This window comes from Dermochelys coriacea, chromosome 6 (assembly GCF_009764565.3).
Source record: "Dermochelys coriacea isolate rDerCor1 chromosome 6, rDerCor1.pri.v4, whole genome shotgun sequence".
NCBI lineage: Eukaryota > Metazoa > Chordata > Testudines > Dermochelyidae > Dermochelys > Dermochelys coriacea.
In genome coordinates, this window is record NC_050073.1 from 12,977,181 (window position 1) to 13,003,582 (window position 26,402).

At 47.0% G+C, this 26,402-nt stretch overlaps 1 protein-coding gene across 1 annotated transcript in view; it reads right to left on the reverse strand.

Annotated features, from left to right (window-relative positions):
• Positions 1–274: 274 nt before the first annotated feature.
• LOC119857280 (NACHT, LRR and PYD domains-containing protein 3-like) overlaps positions 275–26,402 on the reverse strand; it is a 258,531-nt gene continuing 232,403 nt past the window's right edge. Inside the window, exons 13-15 of the mRNA XM_043516752.1 lie at positions 18,466–18,639; positions 8,866–9,036; positions 275–686 (exon numbers count right to left, since the gene is read on the reverse strand). Coding sequence (XP_043372687.1) covers positions 599–686; positions 8,866–9,036; positions 18,466–18,639 — 433 coding nt within the window. The 3' untranslated portion in view covers positions 275–598. The remainder of the gene's footprint in view (positions 687–8,865; positions 9,037–18,465; positions 18,640–26,402) is intronic.

Genomic DNA, 26,402 nt, shown 5'->3' on the forward strand with positions numbered 1-26,402 from the left:
TGTTTGCGGTCCTTTATGGCCACCTACAGCACCTTCCTGATAAAGCCATGAGCACCCAGAGAAGGGTAAACAAACCCTCTTTTAGCTGCTCAAACAGACATTTTGCCTGGACAAGCTTCTTGACCATAAAGGATAAGAAAGTGGGACCCTAAGAAAGTGGTCTGGGAAGCATCCCTGAGGACTCCCCAAGCCTTGGAGAATGGGAGAATTCTTGTGCACAGGAGCAGCACAAACTGTGGCAAGAAATACAAACTCTGAAGTGCAGCAATAGTTCTTGATTCATGATCTTTATTGAACTGCAGCAAAACTGACACAGAAACATCCATTTGGCATAAATAAATGTTGGAGACAGACACAGAATGCTGCCTTAATGACTGGGGAATTGCATGAAATTGAGGGTGAGGGGTAGGGGAAGAAACATACAATAAATAATGACTGAGCTATTGGAACAGGATCCGGATCCAAGGATGGTTCTTGGCTCGCCCCCCCCCCTAGTTTTAGTGAGAAACTAAAAGGGCGTGGGGGGAGTGTTACCAGATCCCTCCATTTCATAATTCCAGAGCCGTCTTGGTGCAATGGCTCCCACTCAGTCCTCCAGCTATATCTTTATGTTCAAACCAGGTTTTATCTTTTTCACAGCATCCAGCTCTGCTTCCATCTCTGGAGTTGGATGGCCAAAGTCCACCCTGTGGGGAAAATAAGGAAAGAAAAGGATGTTAGTTCTCTCTGCAGACATGATGCCTGAGCTCACAGTCCCTTTCACTGCACTGCCCACCACTGGGGTCTTTCCCATCTGCTGTCAGAGCTCACAGGATCTGTGTCACTGTCACTGCCCTGCCTGCTGAGCTCACTGCCAGCAGGTGCCTTTCCCTTGGGGGAGGGGAAGAGAAGCGCTGGTGCAGTCTGGAGCCTGGTCTGCACCACCACACCCCACTCACCCTGTGAGCTCTGGGCAGGGACAGCATTGTCCTTTCTGCACATAAAGGGCTGGATTGTGCAGCCCTTGCTCAGGGCAGGGAGCGCTTACTGACACGGACAGTCCCATTCATCGCTGTGGGGACATTCAGTGCTCATGGGGAGCAGGGGCTGCAAAATCCAGCTCACAGAATCTCTCCATGGAAGCAGCAAGATCTCAGCTCTCATTGCTTCACAGGCTCCTCACGCCCCCTCCTAGCAAGGGGTGAGTTTTTAGCTGCTGTTGTGGTGCTGCAGCCTTGGCCTGACACTGCTGAAACTCCATCCAGCTACAGGAAGACAGTAATATGTCACTCGTGTATTTACTGTTACAGCCAGTTCAGGAGAATGGGGTTTGTCTGTCTCCAGCAAGTTTGGGAGAGCAGGTGCCAGTGCTCCAGTTCGGAACATGGTGCTTTTGATACTGGTAAACTAAGTGCCAGCTCTGGCCAAGGCTATAGGTGTCAGCTAAGAACTGACAAACTCATAGCTGGAAGCCAGACCAGCTGATTTGTGTTGTAGTATAGTTCAAAGTAGATGGTAAATATGTTTGGTGTTTAAATTTCAAGAAAAACTAGTGAGATTACATGGATTGTTTTAACTTGTCTGTACCCTGTTATACTGTAATAGCAAACATTTGAATTGTATATACCAAAGTAACTCATCAAACAAAAAAGAAGTCTTGTGTAATGCAAATGAAGAACTCTAGCAGAAAGGTGTTAAATCCTGCGCATTCAAAACAAATGGTCATTGTGTGTGAGTTCAAAGTCTCTAAGAGCATTCTTTTTTTCCCAGGGCCGCGGATAGGGATTACAGGGGAGAAAGGGGCAGTGGTGGTGGCTGGAGCCCCGGGCCCTTTAAATCGCTGCTGGAGCTCCGGGTGGTGCAGGCCGGGTAGTGCTGAAGGGCTGGCTTCTGCCCAAGGCCCCACCCCTTCCAGCCCCCAAACCTTTCCCAGGGGCCCGGCAATTCTGTTGGCAGCTCTGTTCCCACCATGAAGAAAGAACTCAGGTCCTGTCAGCTTGGTTTCTGTGAGAACTTATAAATATAGACCCACGGAAAAATTCTTAATTTCTTGACTGTTTGGATTCTAGCAGGACAGAATCTTTTATTTGTTCTTATTTTTATTCTCATTTTAGTTACCACTAGTAAGTGATTTACAGCCATATGTGCCTCGTTCCTGCTCTGTACATCTTATAAAGTTCTTCTCCATTTGTGCTGAATTGAAATGTGATCAATTTCATTCCCTGTTCTGTGATCTGATCACCTCCATCTCTGCTACTTTTTGAAATGATAGACTGTAACTCACTTGTACATACATTTTATCTGCTTTAACCTCTCAGTAACTCATTTATTTTTCTTGCGGTATGTCTACACAGCAATGTAAACCTAGGGTTAGTGGGACTTGAGTCAGTGGACCTGTGTCAGGGAGCCCTTGGCTTGAGCATCTACTCTGCATTTTAACCCTAAATTAAGAATTTTCTGATCCGTGCTCAAACCTAGGGCTCTGTTGTTCACATTGCAGTGCACAGACCCCAGTCAAAGTAACCCTATCCCAGAGTACCGGGTGCATTTCCCCCTCCACTACCCCAGTTTTGACACTCTAGCCCTACGAATGTGTTTCACTGTTGGAAAACTCTATTGTCCACCCTATTTCTTAACAGTGACGGTGCTGTTGATGGGATTCAGGTGCCCGTAAGGACACACGAGTACAGAAACTGCATAATTAGCTCCTTTGGTGGCTGTCTCAATGGATGACTGTCAACTAATCTGAGAGTTGGGCTCTGCACCTCTAGGCTGAATCACAATGGCAGAAAAATGCCCATGTGCTCCTATTCTGAGGATAATTAGGACATCAGTCTTCAGGGTTGTCAGACTAGTCAAATAAAACTTTGTAATTCTTAATTTTCAAAATGGGCTGTTCAATGAAGCTGGTTTTGTCTGTTTGTTTTGACATTTGACATAACATTTCAAAACAAAACCAAGGTTTTCAGAGGGAAAACCACCCACCCACCCCAGGCTGGCTGCTGCTGCGGAGTGGTGCACTGTATCCCCATGGCTTGGGGTGCAGCGTGCTCCAGCTGCCCCCCGGGATACCTTATCCTTGCCCCCCTTTAACCCTCCCTCCCCACACTTTGTGAGGCAGGGATAAGGGATCCCCGGGAGGCTGTGAGGAAGTTTTGGGGCTGACCTCCACTCAGCACCCTCATAGTGCACACTGACTGGGCACCTCTGCATATGCAGCCCCAGGGAACTCTGGGATACATCTGGAGGACTTTTGAGACTGAGTCAAGCCAGGGCCAAATGCACAAAGAAAACCAATAGGACTCAGGCCCTAGGTCCCAGCTTAACACAGGCTTGGACCCTCCAGCCTTGCAGTATCCTGTGACCCTAGGTTCAAGCCCTAGGTTAACACAATTGGTGTGTGGCCACAAGGGGGGCTAGGGGGCACAAGTCTGGGCTTACATTGCTGTATAGACATATCCTTAGTAATAAATCTCTAAATAGTTTACTATAGGATTCACTGCCAGCTTCTTTGGTGTGAGATCTAGGATACAAATTAACCTTGGTGAGTGATGTGTCTCTTGGGAGGTGTCCACGCTCCTAATTCCCACAGACAGCTTGACAGTTCTGATCTAAGGAAAGGGTAGTGCTAGTCAGGGCTGGATTAATTTTTATGGGCCCAAAGCCAAACATATTTGTGGGTCCCCCTGGGGAATGAAGGGGCCAGGGGCAAGAGCACAGTGAACAGGGTGGATTTGATTTAAATCATGATTTAAATCACTTGTCAGGAAGACTCGATTTAATCATGGTTTTCTACATAAAAGTGCATTCTTGTTGGTTGTTATAACCTTAATACATATTCTTCACAACTCAGAGATAGATGTAGGTTTCACTTTTAGAAGGTACACACTATACATTTTTAAACAGTGATTTATTTTGAAAACTTTTCAGATGAGTTTTACAGCTATATCAGAAAATGAATGATTGTTTGGTTATTTCGTTTACCAAAGATAATTGAAGCAGATATTTATGAAGTCATTGGGAGGTGAACTATCTCCAATTCAACAGGTTAATCATTAATATTTGGAGGATTTTCTTGCCATGCTGAATTAGGAGGAGAACATCACCAAACAGACATTTAAATTGTTTTATTTAACTAAAACAACAACGTTAAGTATTCTGGATTTTTTTCTTCAACAGCAAACATAATATTTTAACAAAAAAGCATATGTCCCTCGCTTCTCACATTTATCTCCAGACTTCTTCTCCTTGGCCAGATCTATTCCACCCCTAACAATCTTCTATTCGTTGAACTTTTTGAAACTTTTCACTTTTAAAGAGAGGTAAGGGGTTGACTCTGTGTACACAAATTTGCAGAGGGACAATAAAGTTGATGTTTGTTATTTCTTGCCTCTATATAGTATTTATTTATTTAAAAATATTTTTGTTGTTAACAAGCATGTTACCTCTAGAGACACAAATCCACAGTTTGAGAACTGAAAAACTAAGCATCTCTGATGGTATCTTCTAGACCAGGATCGGCAACCTTTGGCAACCAAGCGCCAGGGTAAGTCCCCTGGCGGGCCGGGCCAGTTTGTTTACCTGCCGCATTGGCAGGTTCGGCTGATTGCAGCTCCCACTGGCCGTGGTTTGCCACTCCAGGCCAATGGGGTTGCGGGAAGCAGCACGGGCCAAGGGATGTGCTGGCTGCCGCTTCCTGCAGCCCCCATTGGCCTGGAGCAGCGAACCGCAGCGAGTGGGAACTGCGATCAGCCGAACCTGCGGACGCAGCAGGTAAACAAACCGGCCCGGCCCGCCAGGGGGCTTACCCTGGAGGGCCGCGTGCCAAAGGTTGCCGATCCCTGTTCTAGACTGAGCACTGACTCCCATTGGGTAGATAGAAAGATTAACCTAAATAATCTATACAGAAGCCTGTGGAACCCCATAAGATTGGGTCTCTAATCCATTCAGTCTTAGAACTCATTTATAAAACTTTTCTTAAACATTACATGAATATATTGTCTCATACTATAGAATCAGAATTTATAATCCCTATTCCATGATGAGATATAATGTATCTTAATTAAAACTATCTTTAGATAGATTTTTTTCCTCAAAAATACGATTTAAATAAAAAAATCCGATTTTTTTTTTTACAAAGCCATTGATTTTTATCCACCCTCACAGCTGGGCATGGTGGGGGGAAGGATTGGTCCCCAGCTGGAGCGAGGCAGGGGCCAGTGACAAGATGAGCACTGTGGAGCATGAGGGGAGGATTAGTCCCTGCTGACTGGAGCAAGGTAGGGGCCGGGGGCAAAAACTCAGTGGGGCGGGAGTTAGGATTGGTCCCTGGAGCAAGGTAGGGGCCGGGGATAAACTGTAAGTGCAGCAGGGCTGGGGAGGGGGTAAACAGGATCCTCCCCCCCATCCCTGCCCACATACAGCGGGTACCTACCTTCTCCCTGGTTCTAGCCCATTCTCTTCATCTCTCTCTGCACTGAGCTGAAGGTGGGGGGTGCACTGAGCACAGGGCTGGGGATGCAGGGTCTGGGAGGGAGTTAGGGTGCAGGAGCAGGCTGGGGGTTGGGGTGCAGGGTCTGGCCAGGAGCTAAAATGAGGGAGGGGGCTCAGGGTTGGGGCAGGAGGTTGAGGTGTGGAGTGCTTACCTGGGGCAGCTCCCATTTGGTGCGAGGGGTGCAGAAGCTCCCATTTGGTTCTCAGGGTGGGGGTGGGGATGTGGGGGGGTGCAGGAGTTAGGGCATGGGGGAAGCTGGGTAAGTGTGGGGGTGCAGGAGTCAGGACTGGAGGCAGTGGGTTTGTGAGGGGAGTGAAGGAGTCAGGGCATGGGGTGTGGGGGGTATGAGGGGGTGCAGGAGTCAGCACAGAGAACTGGGAAGTGTGGGAGGGGGGTGCAGGAGTCAGGGCAGGGTGTGTGAGAGAGGGGTAAAGGACTCAGGGCAGAGGGCTGGAGCGGCCTCATGGCAGGGGGCTGGAGGGTATATGCCCTGATTCCACCCCTCTTCCCCAAGGCCCCGCCCTCACCTCTTCTCCGTCTCCTCCCCCTCCCTCGTGCCGGCAAACAGATGATCGGCGGCAGGGAGATGGAGTGAGAGGGAGAGGGGCAGGAACGCAACACGCTGGGGTAAGAGGTGGGGGAGGGGGAGCTTGGTTGCCGGCGGAGCCTGCCCTGCTGCAGCAGGACAGAGCCCCAGGAGCCAGCAGCACCAAGCTTCTGCCCCTGCAGGAGGGAGCAGGAGGGGGGGCAGAGAAGAGCGGCTGGGCCAGGGCCCCGTTGGAGAGTGGGCCCGGTGCCATGGTAAATCCAGTACTGGTGCTACCCACCTTACCCAGAGTGTCTCTGTCCCTCTCTAGTGGCTTGACCACACAAAAAAGTTGTTCCTGAAATCACTAGAGTTTGCAATACTGACAGTTCTCCACCCTGACCTGAAAACATGATGAAAGGCTAAAACTTGAAAATTTTCCCTTATTAAAAATGGCCACCATCTCCTATTATTGCCAGTGAGTCTGAAGCCAGCAACATGGCTGCCATTTCCCTAAAGTCCATCTGCATGTGGAAGTGAGGCTGCCTTTGATAAAGTTGGCTGCCACCTCCCGCTGTGTTCAATGAGATGGAGGCCCAGGCAAAATGGCTGCCATTCTGGTTCGGGGGACTAGACAGGACACAGGGACTGTGAGGAGCTCCAGAGACAGGGCTAAAAGCGGATGGGGCAAGTGAGGGGGAGCAGAGCACTTGGGGGAGAAGGAGGCAGATTTAGGGGGTGCAGGAAAATGGGCTGCAGGGCAATGTGGGGGCAGGAAGGAGGGGATTGCAGGAGTTTGAAGGAGGAGATGGGGTATGCAAGTGGTGGAGTGCTGTCTAGTCTCTGGCTGAGACATGGTGGTTGGGGACTCAGGGAAGTTCTGCTTCTTGGAAAAGGGTAAACCAATCCCACTGTACATTTACTGTGACTTTGTCGCTTATACCCTTATTTGAATAAGTTTCAAGTTCTTTGATACGTATATCTGTCACTCATCAACCCTAAAAAGTAGTATAAGTTCTATGTGCAAGTGTGAGGTCAGTGTTTCTCAAACTATTTACAATTCAGCCCTTCTTTTATCAAAGGAAATAAACATGGAGGGCAGATAATCAAGACAGTGACAGGAAAGGAATAGAAGTTCCTCTATATTATGGGTGAGGACAGACTAAATCCCGTCTCCATCTGAGCAACCACGGAGAGGCATGAATTTTTATGCACATTGAAGATTGGTTTTTCAACCTGATGTTATTTCACTCATGTTGGTGTAATAGGAAGAGAGCTTGAGACATAAGCCCTTATATCAGAGGCCTAAGACCTGGGCTAAAGTAGTCGTCAAAGCTTTGCTAATATAAAGTAAAATCAGGCTGTGAACTGGAGGCAGGCCCTGTTGACAAAATTTGGCAAGAACAGGGCTGATATTGCAGAAATACACATTCCTAAGACTTGCTAGGCATTGAACACACACGCAAGCACATTCCAGAAGGGTGGTACCAGAACATCTCGATACCAACACATTCCCCAAAGATAACAGGAACACATTGACCCATTTTAAAGATAAGGTCAGGATGACAGCATGATTAATAGAGATGTTTTGATCGAACCAACATGTACAAAGTGGCACCTAGCCACATCAGAGGGGCAATACGTAACTTGTTTGTATCGGTGTATAAAATGGAGTCTCAGAGGGCGTGTCTTTGGCCCACCAAGGGCAGAATGGAAGGTCCCGCCATTCACTGAGCTGTTTGCATTATCCTGGGCACACATGTGCTAGTGTAACTGTAGACACTGATCTGGGGAATTAGGACCACGCTTCATTGGTAATAAACCTGGCCGGGTGCCTCCGCTACTGAAACGGGTCTTGGTCTCTCATTGGGCGGTTCGATCGAGGTCTGCTGTGCAACAATCTGCACAGCGCTGGGACAGCACACAGAACACACATGCAGCCAAACATGCGACTACATTTGGCAAATGAGTAGAAGGGGGTTAAAAAGTTAAGACACTAAAGAAACCACAATTTGATATTTTTAAAAAATTTTCATGGGTCTAAGTCATGATTTTTGATCTCTTGATGTTGGCAATGCTGGGTTGTTTTTATTGTCTTAAAGTAATTGAGTTTGTAACATCAAAATATGCTGCATCTGGGATTTGCTAAAAAAATGCATCCGATGAAGTGAGCTGTAGCTCATGAAAGCTTATGCTCAAATAAATTTTTTAGTCTCTAAGGTGCCACAAGTACTCCTTTTCTTTTTTCTAAAAAACACTGGACTCTGTTCTCAATTCCACCAAGTTCACACTCAGCACTGATGAGGAGACTGAAGAAACTGGTTATAAGCCACCTCTGCACTGCCCTGATCCTGGGCCGGGTGGGGGACAAAACGGCCTCTGGTCTAACATAGAGGAACCTCAGGGCCCTAAGATATACCAGATGCTGTGCCAGCCTAGGATAAGTGGAGCACCATGCACTCTACCCCGGATATACACCTCCATACTCCTCCACACCCTCTACCTGGAGGAAGAGCGATGCAGGGAGTGGGTGGTACAGAGTAGGCTGTACCTGCTTTCTACCACCTGAGGATTACCCTGAGTCAGGGAGATCCTTGGCTGCCCTTTTAAAGCAGCTGCCCAGCTGCTTTCCCTGCTCAGCAGGGACTCAGGCCTGAGCCCACTACATTGTTCAATTGTCTAACTAGTAAAATACAAGCAGTGAACACATCGGTGGGTCTCTATTCTTTGCCTGGGGAGCAGAGTGGGGCTGGTCCATGGCTGGGTTCCATGCACTGTAGGACATTGTAATCCTGGTACACTGAGTTTAACTCACAACATCACAATGATACCAGGCACACACTAAAGGGACCCAGCTGTAACTTACCCCAGTCTCTGCAGTTTGCAGTTTGGATGTTTCAGCCCCTCACACAGCTGCCACATTCCTGAATACTCCAGTTTGTTCCGCCTTAGATCTAGGTATGTCAGGGTCTGGCTGGTGCAGAGAACAGAGGAGAGATCCCCACAACATGCAGCACTGAGACCACAATCGTACAGCCTGCTGGAGACAGATATATACAGAGTAAAATGACTTGTGTATGCCCCATTCTCTGCATCTCCCCTCACTGAGACCCATGTGTATCTCCAAAGGGATTCTTAATTCAGAGACAGTGGCTAGGAATAATGTTATCTACTTATTTTGACTGAAATAATCATAAAAAGACACCTACTGAAAGTTACAGGCCCTTAACATATAATTAATTATATAAACCCCCCTATGTTAAGAGAGTATAAAACCCCCCTACGTTAAGAGAATAAGACTGCAAGATCAAGCACCCAAAAGTTAGGAACCGCTAAGCTTTAGGCTGCCTAGGCAACCTTAATTTAGCTCCTTTCTGTGAGTGCATTTTGATACAATCTGGGCAGGGAATTCTGGTCGCTGCTGGTGGTCGGGGTGGGGAGAAGTGGTGTGGAGCTCTCCCTCCTGCCCCATACTGCTCCTGCCATCCATCCACCTTCCTGCCTACCTCCGCCTGCTCTGAAGATGCTGTGGAATCGTTGCCTTTTTTCTTTGCAAGGGCATGCGGGTGCATGTGCTCCCCATCAGACTTTCCTCTTCTTTCTCCCTTCAATTTGCATTAGTGGATTGGTGGGCTTCCTTCTCTTCCTCTGCCTGCCCAGCAGTCCCTTCCGTCCCCCCCCAATAGTGCCTCCTTGCAGTTTGCTGCCCCCATCTCATGGGGACCCCCTTGTGATCCACTTTCCCCTATGGTATGTTGCCTGTTTCCTCTGCCTTTCCCAACCAGACCACTCGTTACTTGTTGCCTTTTGCCCCACCCAGCCCCACTTGTCCTGTGCACCCATGCGTGCCTGTGCAGGTGTTTCTCCACATTTTGTTTAATTCCTACTCAACTGCACCCCAAACATATGCACTTATATGCACCCCTTCACTACCAGTGTGGCTGGAGAAGCAGGCCCCACTCCATACTGTTTATAACAAGCTCCCTTGGCTCTTAATTTATCAGATTAATCCCGCAGTTGACGTTTGCTCCCTCCTCACCACACAGCAGCGTAGTGCAAAGGCTGGGGAGCAGTGTAGTGGGGAGAAGATGTTAGAGTCTGCACAGGCTCCAAAATGCAGCAAAGACATACCCTCAGACTCAAATTCCCAGCTATGTGTCTTGCTGGCATTCAAATGTACCCCTCCCAGCCCATCTGCTTAGCATAACTGGGTTCCCCACTTTCAGAGAAGCTTTCTGGGTGTGTGAGAAATGATCTTTCTCCCTTCCCTGTATCAGCCTCACCTGCCATGGCAAGAGGTGGGTTTACAATGCTTGTAAAATGAAGGGATTCACAGTGAATCACAGAGAGTGCTCCTTTTAATATGTTTCAGAGCTGGGACACATGGTTATCCACCCCAGATAAATGCAGGCTGTTGTGCAGGCTAGAGCTGGGCATAGAATGGATTTTTCAGTTTGCTGGCAACTTCAAACAATTAAAATAATGTTTCATTTAGAGTTGAATGGAAAATGAAACTTTTCAAAATTTTTGATGAGTTGAAAAGTCAGAAAAAAAAATTCAAGTTGAAACGTTTCATGTTCACCCATCTCAATGTTTTCATTTTGATTTCAGGCACTTTTACCAATAGCAAGAGAGGACTAGATTAACCATATGGCTGGAGGAAATGCTGGTGTTGCCCTCTTGATAAGTGTTAGTCCAGCGTGATCTGTGAGTCCTAGATACAGCTCCCCACAGCCCCCAATGGAGAATGGATTTGAATTTGGGACTATAGGATATTCTGGTGTGGGGCTTTCTCAGTCTCTCCTATTGATGTTCCACTTTTTATAAATAATTAAATAGCTAGTGGATCAGGGACTTGAACTGAGGTCTCCAACCTGCTAGCTGAGTGCCCCAACGCATCCATGGGCAGTAGAGTCATTTTCACTGTCTTTCCCTGGCCCAATAACTATTCACTGTCATTAATTACCACTATGAATAACACAATACACTCACACCATATTCCTCATAGTCACACTATAATGCAATCCCTAACTCTGTCCTCCTACTTTCCCATGGGGTAAATAGCACATCATGCAGTTCACCTGCACATGGATGTCTAGTACACACATATTCCTGAGATCACAGTAAAAAAATTGTATTATAGTGTGATTGTGAAGCACATGGTGTGTGTTGTGTTACTGTACATGTTCTCAGGTGAGACCAAACTTTTCTGATTCCTTATCCCCCAAAGATGAGGGACTATTCCCTTTGTCCTCTGATTCCTCTCAAGGGTCTTTTCTCTTTCACTGGGTCTGGTGATTACGGCTTAGATGTTTACTCCCTCATCTTCATATTAAACAGGAAGTTTGGGCTTGCACGGGACAAGCTGCAGTGGTGCTCAGCGCGAGAAGATTTCCCTGGAAAAGGAATAAGCAATTTAAGGGTTGAAGCACTTTCCTGGTACGGATCTCCTGCTATCTCTTGTTGTTTCCTGGCAGGCTGCTACTAAAAGGATCAGGTACCAGGCATGCCATGGAGGATTCTGTTTTCTAGTCAGTTTGCAGTTAGAGAAGGTGAACCACCAGCAGTTTGACTTCTTATAACAGTAGGTGGATTTTCATCCTTACACCAGGAAAGACTCCTTCTGCAGAATCTACTACTGTATGTGGGAAGTCTTCTGATGCTGTGGAGTTCAACATTATTAGAATCCCAAATCAAGCCTTTCCAAAATCTCTCACAGATTTTTGTATGGTGGCTTCCATCAAAGGTTTTAGCCTCAGCATCTTTTGAGTACAAGTAGCCCCTTGGGAGTTTGAAGGGTTTCTCCTACTAAAGATAGTTTGGAATCTCACCTTCACATTGCCAGATTTCGGAAGGCCATGGCTAACCTTTCTCCTCTGGTTGGAATTTCCTATCAGTAGCTGGACATTTAACTTGGTTCTGCCACATATTAATGGAATAGCTCTTTGTATCAGTGGCAACCTCATCCCTATACTTCCATTCAAGATATGTTGCTTTTTTAAGTAGTGGCAGTCCTGTAATACCATGGACAAACCATATTGAATTAAAATAAACCTTACTGAATTACATGTAATACCTTTGGGTCCACTGTATTAAAATGTAATTGTTTGTGTTACTGTGAAGATTGCATATAACTTTGCTAGGGGGACATGGTATGCTAATATAATTCCTCCAGTCAGAAGCATTTAGAAGCCACTGTCTGCAGAAGTTTGCATATACTAATTCAAACTGGAATCTCCAGGGACCCACAAACAAAGAAAAGACTTTGGCATAAATAACTTGTGTTAAACTGATTCAGGGCCTTCTTCCTGATCCAGCAAATGGATAGGACCTCTGGTCCATGGAGGGTCCCAATCCCTAGAGAAGGGTAGAAGGACTTGGCCTAGTGAGACCCCATAAAACAGAGTTCTCATTCTGAACAAAGGATACAAGAAAACACCTTGGTGGGGTTTTGAAGGACTGCTCCTGCCAAAACCCATGTTGGAGGGGTGATCTCTGTTACACTTATTAGCATGAATGTTGGTTCTTTTATTATTTGTAATATGTTTTCTCTGTAGCGCTTTGACCTTCAGAATAAAATATGTTTGCTTAGAAAGAACTGCATGGAAACTTATAACTGGGGCTACTATGCTGTGTATTGTCTCTGAGAAGAGGAGTGAATCAGACCTGCTTAGGCAGATTGTTGTTTGCTGGGAATAACACAGTGATGGCAGGGAACTGTGCAACCTGAAAATACCCCACTCAGAAAGGAGAGAGACATGGGGCCTCCTCCCAGGACAGGCAGTGGCCAGGGGAGTTGGAAGCCTAAGAGGGGGTGCCCTTGATGGATCACTGAGGGGAAATAATGGTGCAATTCCCTGAATTGTGACAATTCCAATCAACTTCTCCAGAAGTTAACTGTGTTATCTAATAAATCCTCTTTTCTTCAGCTTTTACCAGACAAAGTAGTACTCAGAACTATTCCAGAATTCCTGCCTAATGGAGTTCTCCTTGACATTTCCGTCAAAACACTGCTCTCCTAAACCTACCCTTCTAAAGAGTTCAGATGTCTACAGGGCCATCAAATTCTCCCCGCGCAGGACAAAATCTGATGCCTTGTTCCCCTCTGTGTTGGAAATAACAAAGGTCTCAAAAAACTTATAAGGCAATCAACTCCAGATGGGTCAGATTTGCTAATCTGGAAGCCTATAGGAAGGCTCAAAAGACACTGCTGTCAAACCTCAGAGCATGTTCAATAAGATCAGTCTCTAAATCTCAGCAGACAGATGAGGTCTATAGAGTGACCGCCTGACAATCTCTGCATCTTATGATCAGACACTACAAGTAGATCCATGGTCACTAGATGCTGCCTTTTGTCTCCAGGCCTTTCAGTCTGCTGTTCTTCCTTGATTTGTCTTCTCATTTCATTCTGCTTTCTCTCCCCCATCCCCACCCCCCTTTTTTTTTTGGTAGATCGCCTGATACTTCCCATCCCTCAGTCTCCAAACTAGTGGATTCTGGAGAAGACATATTTGCAGTACATTGTAATTATTTGTTACTTAGAGTAATTCAGTTTTCTCACTCAGGTCTTCAGATTTTACAGAGTTTAAACCTTAATTATAAAATATGCAAGTCTGTGTTATGTGGGACATAAAGGGGAGGAAGAGGAGTTGGGTGCCTAAAATCCTATGTCCTTAAAATGTGAATCATGGACAAAAATCAGGGCAGCATTTGAGAAAGAAGTCCAGGCTCTATCTACAATCTGGGGTGACCAAATGTTTTTAATCTAACTACAGGCAGGGATTGGGTTTAGTCACAGAAACCCCTTCCAAAACTACTGGGCCCTAAATCCAGAGAGTGCCTCTTGACTACAGCAGGGTTCTAGAGGCGGGAATTGCTTTTAGGAGCACACCAGTGCAAGCATGCATTTGAGTCAAGGCTCTCTCCTAAGTGGGCAGATACATTGTCCAGGTTGCCCTGGTTTAAAGCAAGCAGGAAACATCATAGGGTTGATGCACTTTGCCTAAGACTGCTCTGAGATATCAGTAAGAGTAGAATCTAGAAGCTCATCTTGTAGGCAGCCTTAGCTATTCCCCAAGCCACAGGTGAACCTTTCTTGGGAGAGGTGCAGAGAATTCTTGGTAGATAACTGTTACTCATTGCTTCATTGTCATTCCAGTAGGACTTATGCCAGCATTGTTAGAGAAGTAGAAAAATGGACATATTCGTACAATTAAGATTACACTGCTGGTACGGAGTTCCACAGGGTAGTCTAGATGAGCATATTACCAGTTCAGACATGGATTCACTTCTTGACATCTATAATCAAAACTACCCTACCCCAGTGCACATAGAGCAAAATCAATTGATGTGGACAGAGTAGATTTTAAATGACATTCTCAAATTTTCCTGCAGTTGTTAGCCTGGAGGACACAATACAAAAATTGATTCTCACAGCTTTGTTGTTCCCATGTTTTTTCCAGTTCATGCAACAGACTGTCATCAAGGCATAACCTGAAAACACAGGCCACCCTTTATCAAACAGGATGACCAAGCCCTTAGTGTGTTGTGGAAAGTATGAGGCACGCCTTGTGGGAACTTACACAACAGGGCTTGTCAGCAGGAGCCTCCTCTCAGAAAAATTCCAGGGGTGGGGGTGAAGTTGTGTCAGCATATAGAACATTATATGGAGTTACATTATATCTTAGACAGGCAGGGAGTGGAAGACATAATGGAGCATACAAACCTATGGAAAGTCCAGTGGGGAGCGGGGACAATGGCCCCCTAGAAAATGATACTCCTGCTGGCAAGTATGAGAAGATATAAATGTGTTTTTACAGCTTTACAGAGAGTTACCCATTTGGGGAGGCGGAGAAACCAGGATCAGAGTTTAGGGCAGCTGTGCACACTGGGGTATCCCGATGTGTAAACAGCATTTGGGCAATCGCCCATACCATGGGTGTCTCCTTCCATGGGGGAGGAGAACAATAAACTAGGAAGACCTGTTTTGTTTACTTCCTCACCCTGGATGGAATACAGTGCAATGAGTTGACACCTATTCCCTGGCTAGTGCACAAGGCGACTGGGCCCATTTACACAGTACATACGAGTCACAAATGCTTTTATAAGAATAACCCAAGATGGGAACCTTCCAGCTGCGGCAGAAGAAGCAGATGGTTCCTACATGTCCTATTATTCCGCAAGCCAGTTCTGTGGATGAACTCACTGTGCTGGCCCCATTATTCCAGGATAAGATCCCAAAACCTGGACCCCTCAAAAACGCCAAAAAAATGCCATAGAGATTGGCTGTTACAGACACGACCCTCAGGGGATCCTTTGCCTTCTGTAATTTATTCTGTAACTGAGATAACTCAGATCTTGTTGACTTTCCTGTATGGTGTAAGAGGACAAAAAAGTACTACATTGTCTAAACAAAGTAAAAGAAACAGTTAGAGGAAAAAGGCATTCTTTAAAAAGTGGAATTTAAATCCTATTGAGGAAAATAGAAAGGAGCATAAATTTTAGCAAGTGAAGTGTAAAAATATAATTAGGAAGGAAAAAAAGAATTTGAAGAAAGGTTAGCTAAAGACTCAAAAAGTAACAGCAATTTTTTTAGAAGTAAATTAGAAGCAGGAAGCCTGCTAAACAACCAGTGTGTCCATTGTGCGATTGAGATGCTAAAGGAGCACTCAAGGAGTAGAACACCATTGCGGAGAAACTAAATGAATTCTTTGCATCAGTCTTCATGGCTGAGGATGTGAGGGAGATTCCCAAACCTGAGCCATTCTTTTTAGGTGAAAGATCTGAGGAACTGTCCCAGACTGAGGTGTCATCAGAGGAGATTTTGGAACAAATTGATAAATTAAACAGAAGTAAATCACCAGGACTAGATGGTATTCACCCAAGAGTTCTGAAGGAACTCAAATGTGAAATTGTACAACTACTAACTGTGGTATGTAACCTATCACTTAAATCAGCTTTTGTACAAGATGACTGATGGATAGCTAATGCGATCCCAATTTTTAAAAAAGGCTACAGAGGTGATCCTGGCAACTACAGGCCGGTAAACCTAACTTCAGTACCTGGCAAACTGGTAGAAACTATGGTAAATAACAGAATTACTTTACTTAAGCAAAGGAAACTGTCATGGGATTAGAGAGAAGGTGCTTTCAGGGATCAGTAACTGGTTAAAAGATAGGAAACAAAGGGTAGGAATAAATGGTCAGTTTTCAGAATGGAAAGAGGTAAATACTGGTGTCCCCAGGTGTTTATACTGAGACCAAAACTGTTCAACATAGAGATAAATGATCTGGAAAAAGGGGTAAACAGTGAGGTGACAAAATGTGCAGATGATACAAAACTACTCAAGATAGTTAAGTCCAAAGCAGATTGCAAAGAGTTACAAAGGGATCTCACAAAACTGGGTGACTGGGCAACTAAATGGCAGATGAAATTCAGTATTGATAAATACAAAGTAATGCACATTGGAAAACATAATCCCAAGTACACATATACAATGATGGAGTCTAAATTAGCTGTTTCCACTCAAGAAAGAGATTTTAGAGTCATTAGGGTAATCTCTGAAAATATCCACTCAATGTGCACCAGCAGTCATAAAAGCTAACCGAATGTTGGGAATCATTAAGAAAGGGATTGATAATAAGACAGGAAATATCATATTGCCTGTATAGAAATCCATGGTATATCCATCCTCTATATAAATACTGCATGCAAATGTGGTCGCTCCCATCTCTAAAAAGATATATTGGAATTGGAAAAGGTATAGAAAAGGGTAACACAAATGATTAGTGGAACAACTTCCATATGAGGAGAGATTAACAAGACTGGGACTTTTCAGCTTGGAAATGAGATGACTAAGGGGAGATATGATAACGGTCTATCAAATGACTGGTGTGAAGAAAGTAGATAATGAAGTGTTATTTACTCCTTCTCATAACAGAAGAACTAGGGGTCACCAAATGAAATGAATACGCAGGTTTAAAACAAACAAAAGGAAGTATTTCTCCATACAATGCACAATAAACCTGTGGAACTCTTTGCTAGATGATGTTGTGAAGGCCAAGACTATAAAAGAGTTCAAAAAAGAACTAGATAAATTCATGGACAATAGGTCCATCAAGGGCTATTAGCCAGATGGGCGGGGTTTGTGTCCCTAGCCTCTGTTTGCCAGAAGCTGGGAATGGGCAACAGGATGGATCATTTGATAATTTCCCTATTCTGTTCATTCCCTCTGGGGCACCTGGCATTGGCCACTATCTGAAGTCAGGACACTGGGCTAGCTGGACCTTTCATCTGATCCAGTATGGCCATTTTTATTTTCTTAAGGGGAAGGAGCTGGGATAGTAGATATCTGGAGCCCAGTGAAGGGAGTTGCACTGTTCCCAAATGTTCTGACAGCTCAGGAATGTGGTGTTATCTCAGCTTCTCCAAATTCAGCTTATCTTTTATTGCTTGGCTGGACCTAGAATGACACTAATTCCCAGCTCACCAAGCTAAACATCTTTGGGTTACAAACAATACACTATATCTGCATCACATCGGTAAGAAGTTCTGTCTTCTAGTCCCTGGATGAGCAAAGCTGCCCATCTGTCAATACCCCATCCTGGTCCCTGATCTCTATGTGAGTTTTCTCTTCTCTCACACTACACCGCTATTTCTCCATCCCTTTTTCCTTCCTCTCATGCTCTTCCCCCCTCACCCAGTCATGCTATGGGACACTGACCTTTCTGAAAGTACATCACATTTCCCCCCCACACTCCCTCCCACACACCTTGGGGGGTCTGCCAAGTCAAATATAAAATTAACCTTTGGACAGTCCATCACCCTTCTCCTCACAAGCAGAAACTTGCCTGACTGGTGATTTGCAGGCCTTTTTGTGGCTGTTGTCAATCAAGGGTTGGTAGGTGATGGTGGGGAGTGAGCTGTCACTTCCACTTTCTCCAGAGACCCCCTTCTCTGCAGCACAGTAAAGTCACAACATGGGGGGAGGGGTGGGAAGGGTCAATGCACCAAGCTTACATGCCACCCCTATTAGATGACGTAGTACTTCCCCCTGCTAGTGCAGGATTGCTCTCTACAACATGTTTTCCTGTGAATTGTCTAGTGGAGAATTACAATGTCCCAAGTGATGGAGCTTCCATCAGTTCTATGTGGAGACTATTTTCATGGGATAGTAGATCTCACAGCAGACCTGTCAGAGCAACACAGCAGTGAAGCTTCACCCTTCAGCTGTGTGTCTTCCCTCCTCATCTCCCATGCCACCAACAGTGATTTACTCATCCCCCACCCTGCTACAAACATGGCAGGCTGGGAACATATGGTGAGTCCTTCATGCAAGTGCTGTAGGGACACTTGATTTTCAGATTCTCCTTGTTACTGCAGGGAGCAGACATCAGATATGCACCCTGTTGAGCACTTTACATAAAGGACACCTGTGAATGCAAAAAGGAGGCCAAATGTTACTTACCACAGTCTCTCTAATCTGCAATTTGGTTGTTTCAATCCCTCACACAGCAGCTGCACACCGGCATCTCCCAGAGAATCATTATCACACAGGTCCAGTTCTGTCAGGCTCTGGCTGGCTCTGAGAACAGCAGCAAGATCCTCACAGCCAGTGGCTGTAACACTGCACTCCTCCAAGCTGCAGGAGAGAGAAAGGCAGAGAAGGGGGATCATGGTGTGAACCGGCTCATCACAGCTGGTCTGACAGGCCCTCTCCCTGGCCAATCAGCATCCAGAATGAGCCAGAAGTCCCGCTACAGACACTGACCCAAGCCCCACTCCTTATCCACTGAGAAACCAGCAGTGAGTGGAACTGTCTGTCTAAACTCCACTCCTTGCCTTTTACCCGTTACTAACGAACAGTGGGAATGGTCTAGACACCTCCAACTTCTGCCATTGACGAATAAGGAGTAAGGTTTGGGATAAGACTTCCTTGCCCCCTCACCCTCTCCACTGACCAACCAGAATTCAGAAGAGTAAAAAAGGCCCTGCCACTGAGCTCTTGACCAATCAGGCTGGACTTGGCACGGATCAGCCCCAGAATGGTGCGACCCAAACAGAGTAGGCAGCTGGGCCAGGCTCAGAGCAGGAGGAGCTGGGAGATCCTGCCCCTCTGCGCCCCCGGCACTAGCTCTGCTGCTGCTGATGTCTCCTGTCTCTGCCCCACCCCATCAGCTCTGAGCCTCAGGCCTGGGGAGGGGAGGCAGCTGGCAGGCCCAGCACTGGCTGCATCACACTCACATTCCACTGAGACCAGGGACCAAAGTGGGGGAGAAACAAAGAGCGGAAGATCCCTATGGCAGGGAGTTCCCCAAGGATTAAGGAGGGAAGAGTTCCTCAAAGGAGGGCAACTGTGTGACCCTGTTATACAGTTGCCAGGTGTCCAATTTTCAACTGGAAAGTCCTGTCGAAGGGGACCTGTACCATCTCTGTCAGATGGATTCACCAGACACAAAAAGTCCTGTTACTGCAGGTGGTGGGGAGGAGGTGCGGGGAGGTGACGGGTTGTCAACCCATGCCAGCCCCTGCTCATTCAGGACCTCTTCCTGCATGCATCTTGTGGGTAGTCAGGCTCCACATCATGAGCTGAAGCTCCCATCCCAGCCCTGGGAGCACAGGGAGCCAAGCTCGGGGGGAGATGGGGCGGTGGAGAGGATTGAGTGACGAGGAATGGGAAGTTGTAAGAGCAGCTAGCAATGGGGGAAGGAAGGGAGAGGAGTGAGTGGAGGGCCTCAAGGGAAGAGGCAGAGTAGGGGGAGGTTCCAGCACTCTTGTAATAATGTCTGGTTTTCAGAAATTAGAAAATTGGCAACCCTACTCTGTTGGCAGGGCTTGTTCCAGAGTCTCTGGTGGGGTGATAAAAGCAGAAGTACTACTGGTTTCTGTAACCCCCTTGCAGAGACTGGGCTCCTGATGGAGCTGCCAGCCAGCTGAGTGGGTAACAATGGCAGCAGGCCACCTATGACCATGTGCACCTCAAAGACCACCTGCAAACATGAGGATCTTTGCCCTCCTTCAAGGGCTCACAGCAAGCCCCCTGCATTTCCAAGCATGAGTCCTCTCCACCTCCAAAAGCTGCTAAATATTGCACACATGTTGAGACCCCCCTCCCACCAGAACTATCACCTGCACGGCCTCCTTCATCACCTCAGTTGCCTTAAAAATATTGTTACTCTGTTAAATAGAGGGGAACCCCAACATTTGGGAGAGAAAAAAGCCCCTGAATTCATACAAGGGAGAGAAATCCACAGGTTCTGTCAGGGTTTGTAGAGCCCCCAAGGTATTTTGGAGGCAGGAAGAGAGGAGCCTGTAATGGGGGTTAGGGGAGAGATTCTAAGATTGGATCAAATGGGGGAGAAAAATCCCAAAGGTGTATGTGAGAATCTGAGGGGATAAACCTTACTTTGGGGGGGAGTGAAATGAAGAGGGCATTCAAGCTGAAGCAGAAGAGAAGAACCCCATAAAATTTAAAGGTTAAAAGAGAGAGAGGGGACACCTGAGAAAGTGAGGCAAAAGAGATCCTAAAGTTGGGGGAGGACATGCGAGGGGAATGGACCTCACTTGGAATTAGAAGGAGACCCCCTCTGCCACTCAGCGGTAATAAGGGGAGTAAGGAAAGAACACCCCTCCAATAGAGACACCCTGAGATATTCGATGAAAGAGATAAGGCTAAGGCAGGTTTGGGAAATACCCACGATGGTGCAGAGAAAGAGACACCTCCAAAGAAGAGCACCTAAGTGGAGAAAGACTGTAAAGAAAACAGGGGACACCCCTGGAGGACAGAGGAGAATTAATAAGGATACAGAGAGCAAGACAGAAAGAATTAATGAAGTGTGGAGGGAGGCGGGAGCAGCAGGAGGAAAACGGAGAAGATGAAGTGAGGGAGGAATGGTAGGAAAAAGAAAACAGCTAAATTTGAGGGCAAACATGGACACTCAAAAGACTGAAGGAAAAAAGAGACAGAAAAAGAAGAAAATATCTGAGCAAAGAGAGAAACAACAGAACAAATACAAAATAAATTTTAAAAAAGGGAGAAAGTGGCACGTCGATTTTTTAAAAAAATATTTTATGTAAGTTTGATGCTAAAATGTTGCACTAAGATACACACTCACTGTATGTTGCCAAATGTTCAAAAATGACAAGTCAGGCTGCAAAGAATCTTAAACTGAGCATAGTCATGTTACTGTCTTAAAATTCGTGAGTTTTTTTTTTAAGGAATACACTGAATTCCTTGTATTTGGCTTTGGGTTTTTCAGACTTTAGGGTTCATGCTCAGGCTGTCTCTGCAACCATGAGAGTAGAAACTTAGCTTTCTTTTTTTTTTAAATGGAGAGTCTTCCTTAGTCATATGACTCTGGGAGCTAGGACTTTCAGAAAAACATGAAATATCAAGAGACTTGTGATAAAACCTCAAGATGGCAACATTGCCATATATCACAACATGATTCTCTGGTGTAACAGGGATCTCAGGGGCCTGGCTGAGAATGGTAGAGGGCATGGGAGTCCATCGTTCCTGAGATCAGAAGCAGGAATAACCTGATTTTTCTTTCTAACATAATGTTAAGTGTAAAATAAAGGGTTTTCAGTCCTGATTTAACTGTAAATCTGAATACAAACTTAATCCTGGCGCTGCTTATGGCCCTCCATACATTCCCCCATCAACTCAAATTGAGACTGGGTTTTAGAATGTAGTTGTGTGTGCATCTGTTGGCAAATAATCATGTCTATTGGGTTTTGATGCACTTCTATATTAACAGTATGTAATCTGAGACACTAGAAAGTTATCATAGCGCAAAACTCCAGATGAACACCACGAATGCTCTTATTATTCTAATTGCATAGAATTTTGCCTTTGAAATGTCTGAAGACTTTCAAATATATTGGAAATGGCACATGACATTTCAAAAATGTTTGGGAAGTGCCACCCTTCACCCCTCACCTCCAGGCAACCCTACCTGGATTTTGTTTTGCCTCTTAATAGCTTTCAGATGTTTGTTTGGGTCTGGTCTGGTCAATAGTCAGAGCTTTTTAATTTTCCTGACACACTTAAACAAATTACACAATGTGTAAAATTCATCAGTAGTACTGGCACTAATTTTTAAATGGTGATTATTAAGTAGTTCTACTTTAAAAACCACAACCATATAAAAGAGAGGCTGTGTCCAATCCAAAAAGCACATTTCTGAGACCAAACCCCCTCCCCGCCCCAAAAAACCCCCCCACAAGACAATGATCACAGTTCTCTGAAAGAGAAAGGAGGCTCTTGTAGTTAAAGTCCTGGCTCTACCACTCTATCTTTTTGGATCTCAATTTTCCATGTGAAAAATTGGAATAATTATACTTTCTTCCCCCATCCTTTGTCTTTTTGGTCTCTTATAACAGGGTAAGGCTATAGTTAAAGTTTAGACCAGGTTATTTTATTTCGCTATTTTACTGGATAGTTCCAGGGAATAGTCAGTTGCCCTTTGACCCCAGGTCAGTTTGAACCCCTACTTGGGGAGACAATTGGAAAAGGCAGGATAGCAGATTGCCAAAATGTGTGTCTGGGTAGATTGTTATTTTGGGGAAATGTAATCAAAGTATTATTGTTAAAAAATTAGTTACATGAATGCTTGCTGGCAGGGAGGAGCATTTTAGGGGTGCAGGAGTGGGGGGAATAAGCATGAGAGGGATTTGGGGCTGCATTGAAGGGAAGGGGATAAAAGTAGATGGGTGGTAGGGGAGGTGAGGGGGAAGGACACATAAGGCAAGTGGCAAGGTGCTTGGGGAGAATGGGGGGAATGGTGCCTGTCAGACTCACATTCTTCCCTTCTGTGTGTGCCAGGATCTGGGGTGTCTGACCTCTATCCCTACCTCTCTCATGTGAGCCAGCTTTTGGAAGGGTGGCATTTCTAAGGGTGACTGAGTCCTGCTCCCTTCGTGTGTGCCAGGATCAGGAGAAGCCCTGGACAGCGTCCCTCTGGGTGGGCAGCGTAGAACAAGCATTCTCAGAGCAAGCACCAAGAACACACGGCTGAGACTGGGGTGAGAAACTGGGCACGGGTACACTTGACCAGGCCAGACTAACCTTTTGTGGGTCCAGCACCAAACATATTTGTGGGGCCCCCTGGAGGCAATGGGGCATGAGCTGTGGGGGTCGGTCTCTGGAGCGAGGGGCTGGCTGGGGGCAATGGGGCATGGCGCAGTGGGGGCAGCCCTGCTCGACGCAGCCCAGCATAAGGGCACTGTTTACGAACCAGCAGCCACTGGATGCACACTGGCCCGCCTGGCCCTGTGTTGCCAGCATACCCCTCCCCTCAGGGGTGGGCCCATGCCTCACCACAGGTTCCCCTCTCCCAGAGACCCCACACACAGACCCGTTATGGCTAGCACCCCCATGCCAAGAGATCCCCCCAGACCTCTCCCACCACAGCTGCACTGCACCCTGCACACCACGGCCCCCCACCCTCAGCACCCCCACACCTCGACTGGCTGGAGCCGGCCCCTTGGGGCAGCACCATCAGCCAGGCTGGAGCAGGACTGGGGCCTGCCCAGGCTGGGCTACCTCAGGACCCACTTGCCCAGTGGGGCCAGCTGAGCCCTCCATGCTGCCCTCCCCCCCACACAAACGGGCCGAGACCAGCCCAGCCTTTGCACCGCTCCCAGGCGGCTCAGCCCCGGGGAGGTGGGCAGGGCCCCACAGGTGGCAGGCAGCAGAGCTCGGAGCCAGAACTGCACTGTGGAGCAGGGAGACCCCTGCGATGTGATCCCCAAGAGCTCACCCTGCCCAGCCGCATCCATCCGCCCTCCAGCCAGCAGCCCTGGTCAGCCCGCATAGCTGAGCCTGCTGTTGGGCGGTGAGCCCCCTAGAGGTGAGCGGGACCTGCTGGGTGGGAGCTGCTCACACAGCAGTGCCTGGGCGCTGGACTGCCCTGGGCGAGGGGCCAGACCCAGCCACGTGGATGAGTTAGACAGGTCCGTAATGGGCCCCTTCCTAGAGTGGGAATGGCAGACATTGTAAACCCGGTACTGTGCTTAGCCCATATCATAAATTATCTAGCGCTGGTGGAGGAGGAAAGGACACCCACTGACACGAATGGACCAGTTCACACATCTTAGAGCCTTTGTTTCAGGCTGTGTTCATCTCCATGGGGAGAACATCTCATTGAGATTAATGGGGCGCTTAACACTTCTCTGAGTCCGTAAGACTGAAGTTTGAAATACACCCTGGGCAGAAATCTCAGAATTTACTTTCGACATTTTGGAAAAGTCTGCTTCTGTTGAGGGTTTTTTTTTTGTTTGTGGTTATTATTTTGGAGAAATGTCATCTAAGCACAGCAGAATATTCAGAAGGCACCGATACTATTGTTGAAAAGATAAAAAATTACATGTGACTGCTCACTGTGGGGGGGAGGCTGATTAAGGGTGCAAGAGCAGGTAGTAATACAGGAAGGGGAGTTTGGGTCTGCAGCAAAGGATGGCGGTATTATGGGGAGGGGGACATATGGGAACAGGAGCGGGGAAGAGGCTTTGGTGGGCTTAGGTAAGAGGGGGTAGGGATTGCAGGAGTGGGAGAGGAGAAGATGGGAGGGGTTGGAGAATGTGAGTGGCAGCAGAAGAAGTTGGGGGTTTAGGAGTGAGGGAGCCTGTCAGCCCTGAAATCTCACCTTTTGTGTGTGTGCAGGGAGCCCTACCCCTTTGCAGGGGCCTGACTGCCTCTCCTTGCCCACTGGATGTTCTGAGACCTGGGGGGGAAGGGGGCTGCTCCTCTGGGGGATCTGAGCTCTTCTCCATGTGCCTTTGGTGGCTGACTTAGTAGAAAGAACAGGAGTACTTGTGGCACTTTAGAGACTAACAAATTTATTTGAGCCTAAGCTTTTGTGGGCTAAAACCCACTTCATCGGATGCATGCAGTGGAAAACACAGTATAAATCCATATAAATACAGTAAATCTGAAACCTGACTTAGTAGAATGACTTCAGTTTGTGAAGGCTTTATACTGAACTACCATCTAATCTGAGAATTGGGCTCTGCACCTCCAGGGTGAGGCACACTGGCATGAAAATGCCTGTGTGCTCCTGTTCTGAGGATAATTAGGACGTCAGTCTCCAGGGCTGTCAAACTATTCAAATGAAACTTTGCAATTCTTCATTTTTAAAGTGGGCTGTTCAATGAAGGTGCTTTTGTCTGGTTGGGTTTTTTTATTTATTTTTGTCTGTTTTGAAGTTTGACATAAAACGTAGGTTTCAGGGGAAAAATATACCCCCATCCGAGGCTGACTGCTGCTGGCGACGGAGCAGTGAAGTGTATCCCCAGGGCTTGGGGTGCAGTGTGTTCCATCATCCCGCCACAGCCCAGGAGGCAGGGATAAGGGATCCCCAGGAGTCTGTGGGGAAGTTTTGGGATTGGCTCCCACTCACCACCCTCACAGTGCACGCCGCCTGGGCACCTCTGCACATACAGCCAGGAAGGGCAGGAGGAGCCCATGAGAAAGGGACAGAGAGCAGACAATGAAGCGGTCTTGCAAGGGTGAGGGTGGGGAAGCTCTGCAGAGCAGCGAGGAGGAGCCAGAGACAGATCTACCACCGCAGGAGGCTATGGGGAGTTTTGGGGCTGGCTCCCACTTGCTGCCCTGACAGTGAATGATGCCCACGGCCCCTGCACACACAGCACAGAGAGTGCACGGGGGCCAGAGACCATAGCGGGGACCAAGTGGCTGCCCTGTAGGGAGGGGCAACAGCCAGGGTGTTAGGGATCATCCTCCCCCACCCGTGGTGAGCCAGGAGATCTGCCCTCCCTGGGGCTGTTTGTGCAGGGGAACCTGGGCAGCATGCACCAAAATCTGGCTGTGCTCTTGGGACCAGGAAGCAGCTCTCTTTGCAAAAAAGCTTCTTCTGATCAGTCTCCACTGAAAACCCTGCAGGCTCACTGACAGTGTGCTTACAGATCGCTGTTCAGCGGATAATGGGTTAATGCTGATCTGAGCTGCTGCAGTTTGCAAAGGGAGATGTGGCTTCTGTTTGCAATAGAGTGCAACAGATTGCACCACCAATTGTCCGCATAGAAAGGACTAAGGAAATTGCCCCAAGGAACTTTGGGATACACCCGGAGGACTTCTGGGACCTGAGTCAAATCGGGGCCACATGCACACAGGAAAGCAATAGGGCTTGGACTCTAGGTCCCACTTAACACGGGCTCAGACCTGCCAGCCCTGAGGGGTCCTGGACCATAGGTTCGAGCCCTAGGTTAACACAATTGGTGTGGGGATGCAAGGGAGAAAAGGCTTGAGCCTGGGCTTAGATTGCTGTGTAGATATATCCTTAGTAATAAATCTGTCAATAGCTTACTGTAGGTTTGGCTGCCAGCGTCTTTGGCGTGAGAGCTAGGATACAAATCAACTCCAGTGAGTGACGTGTCTCTTGG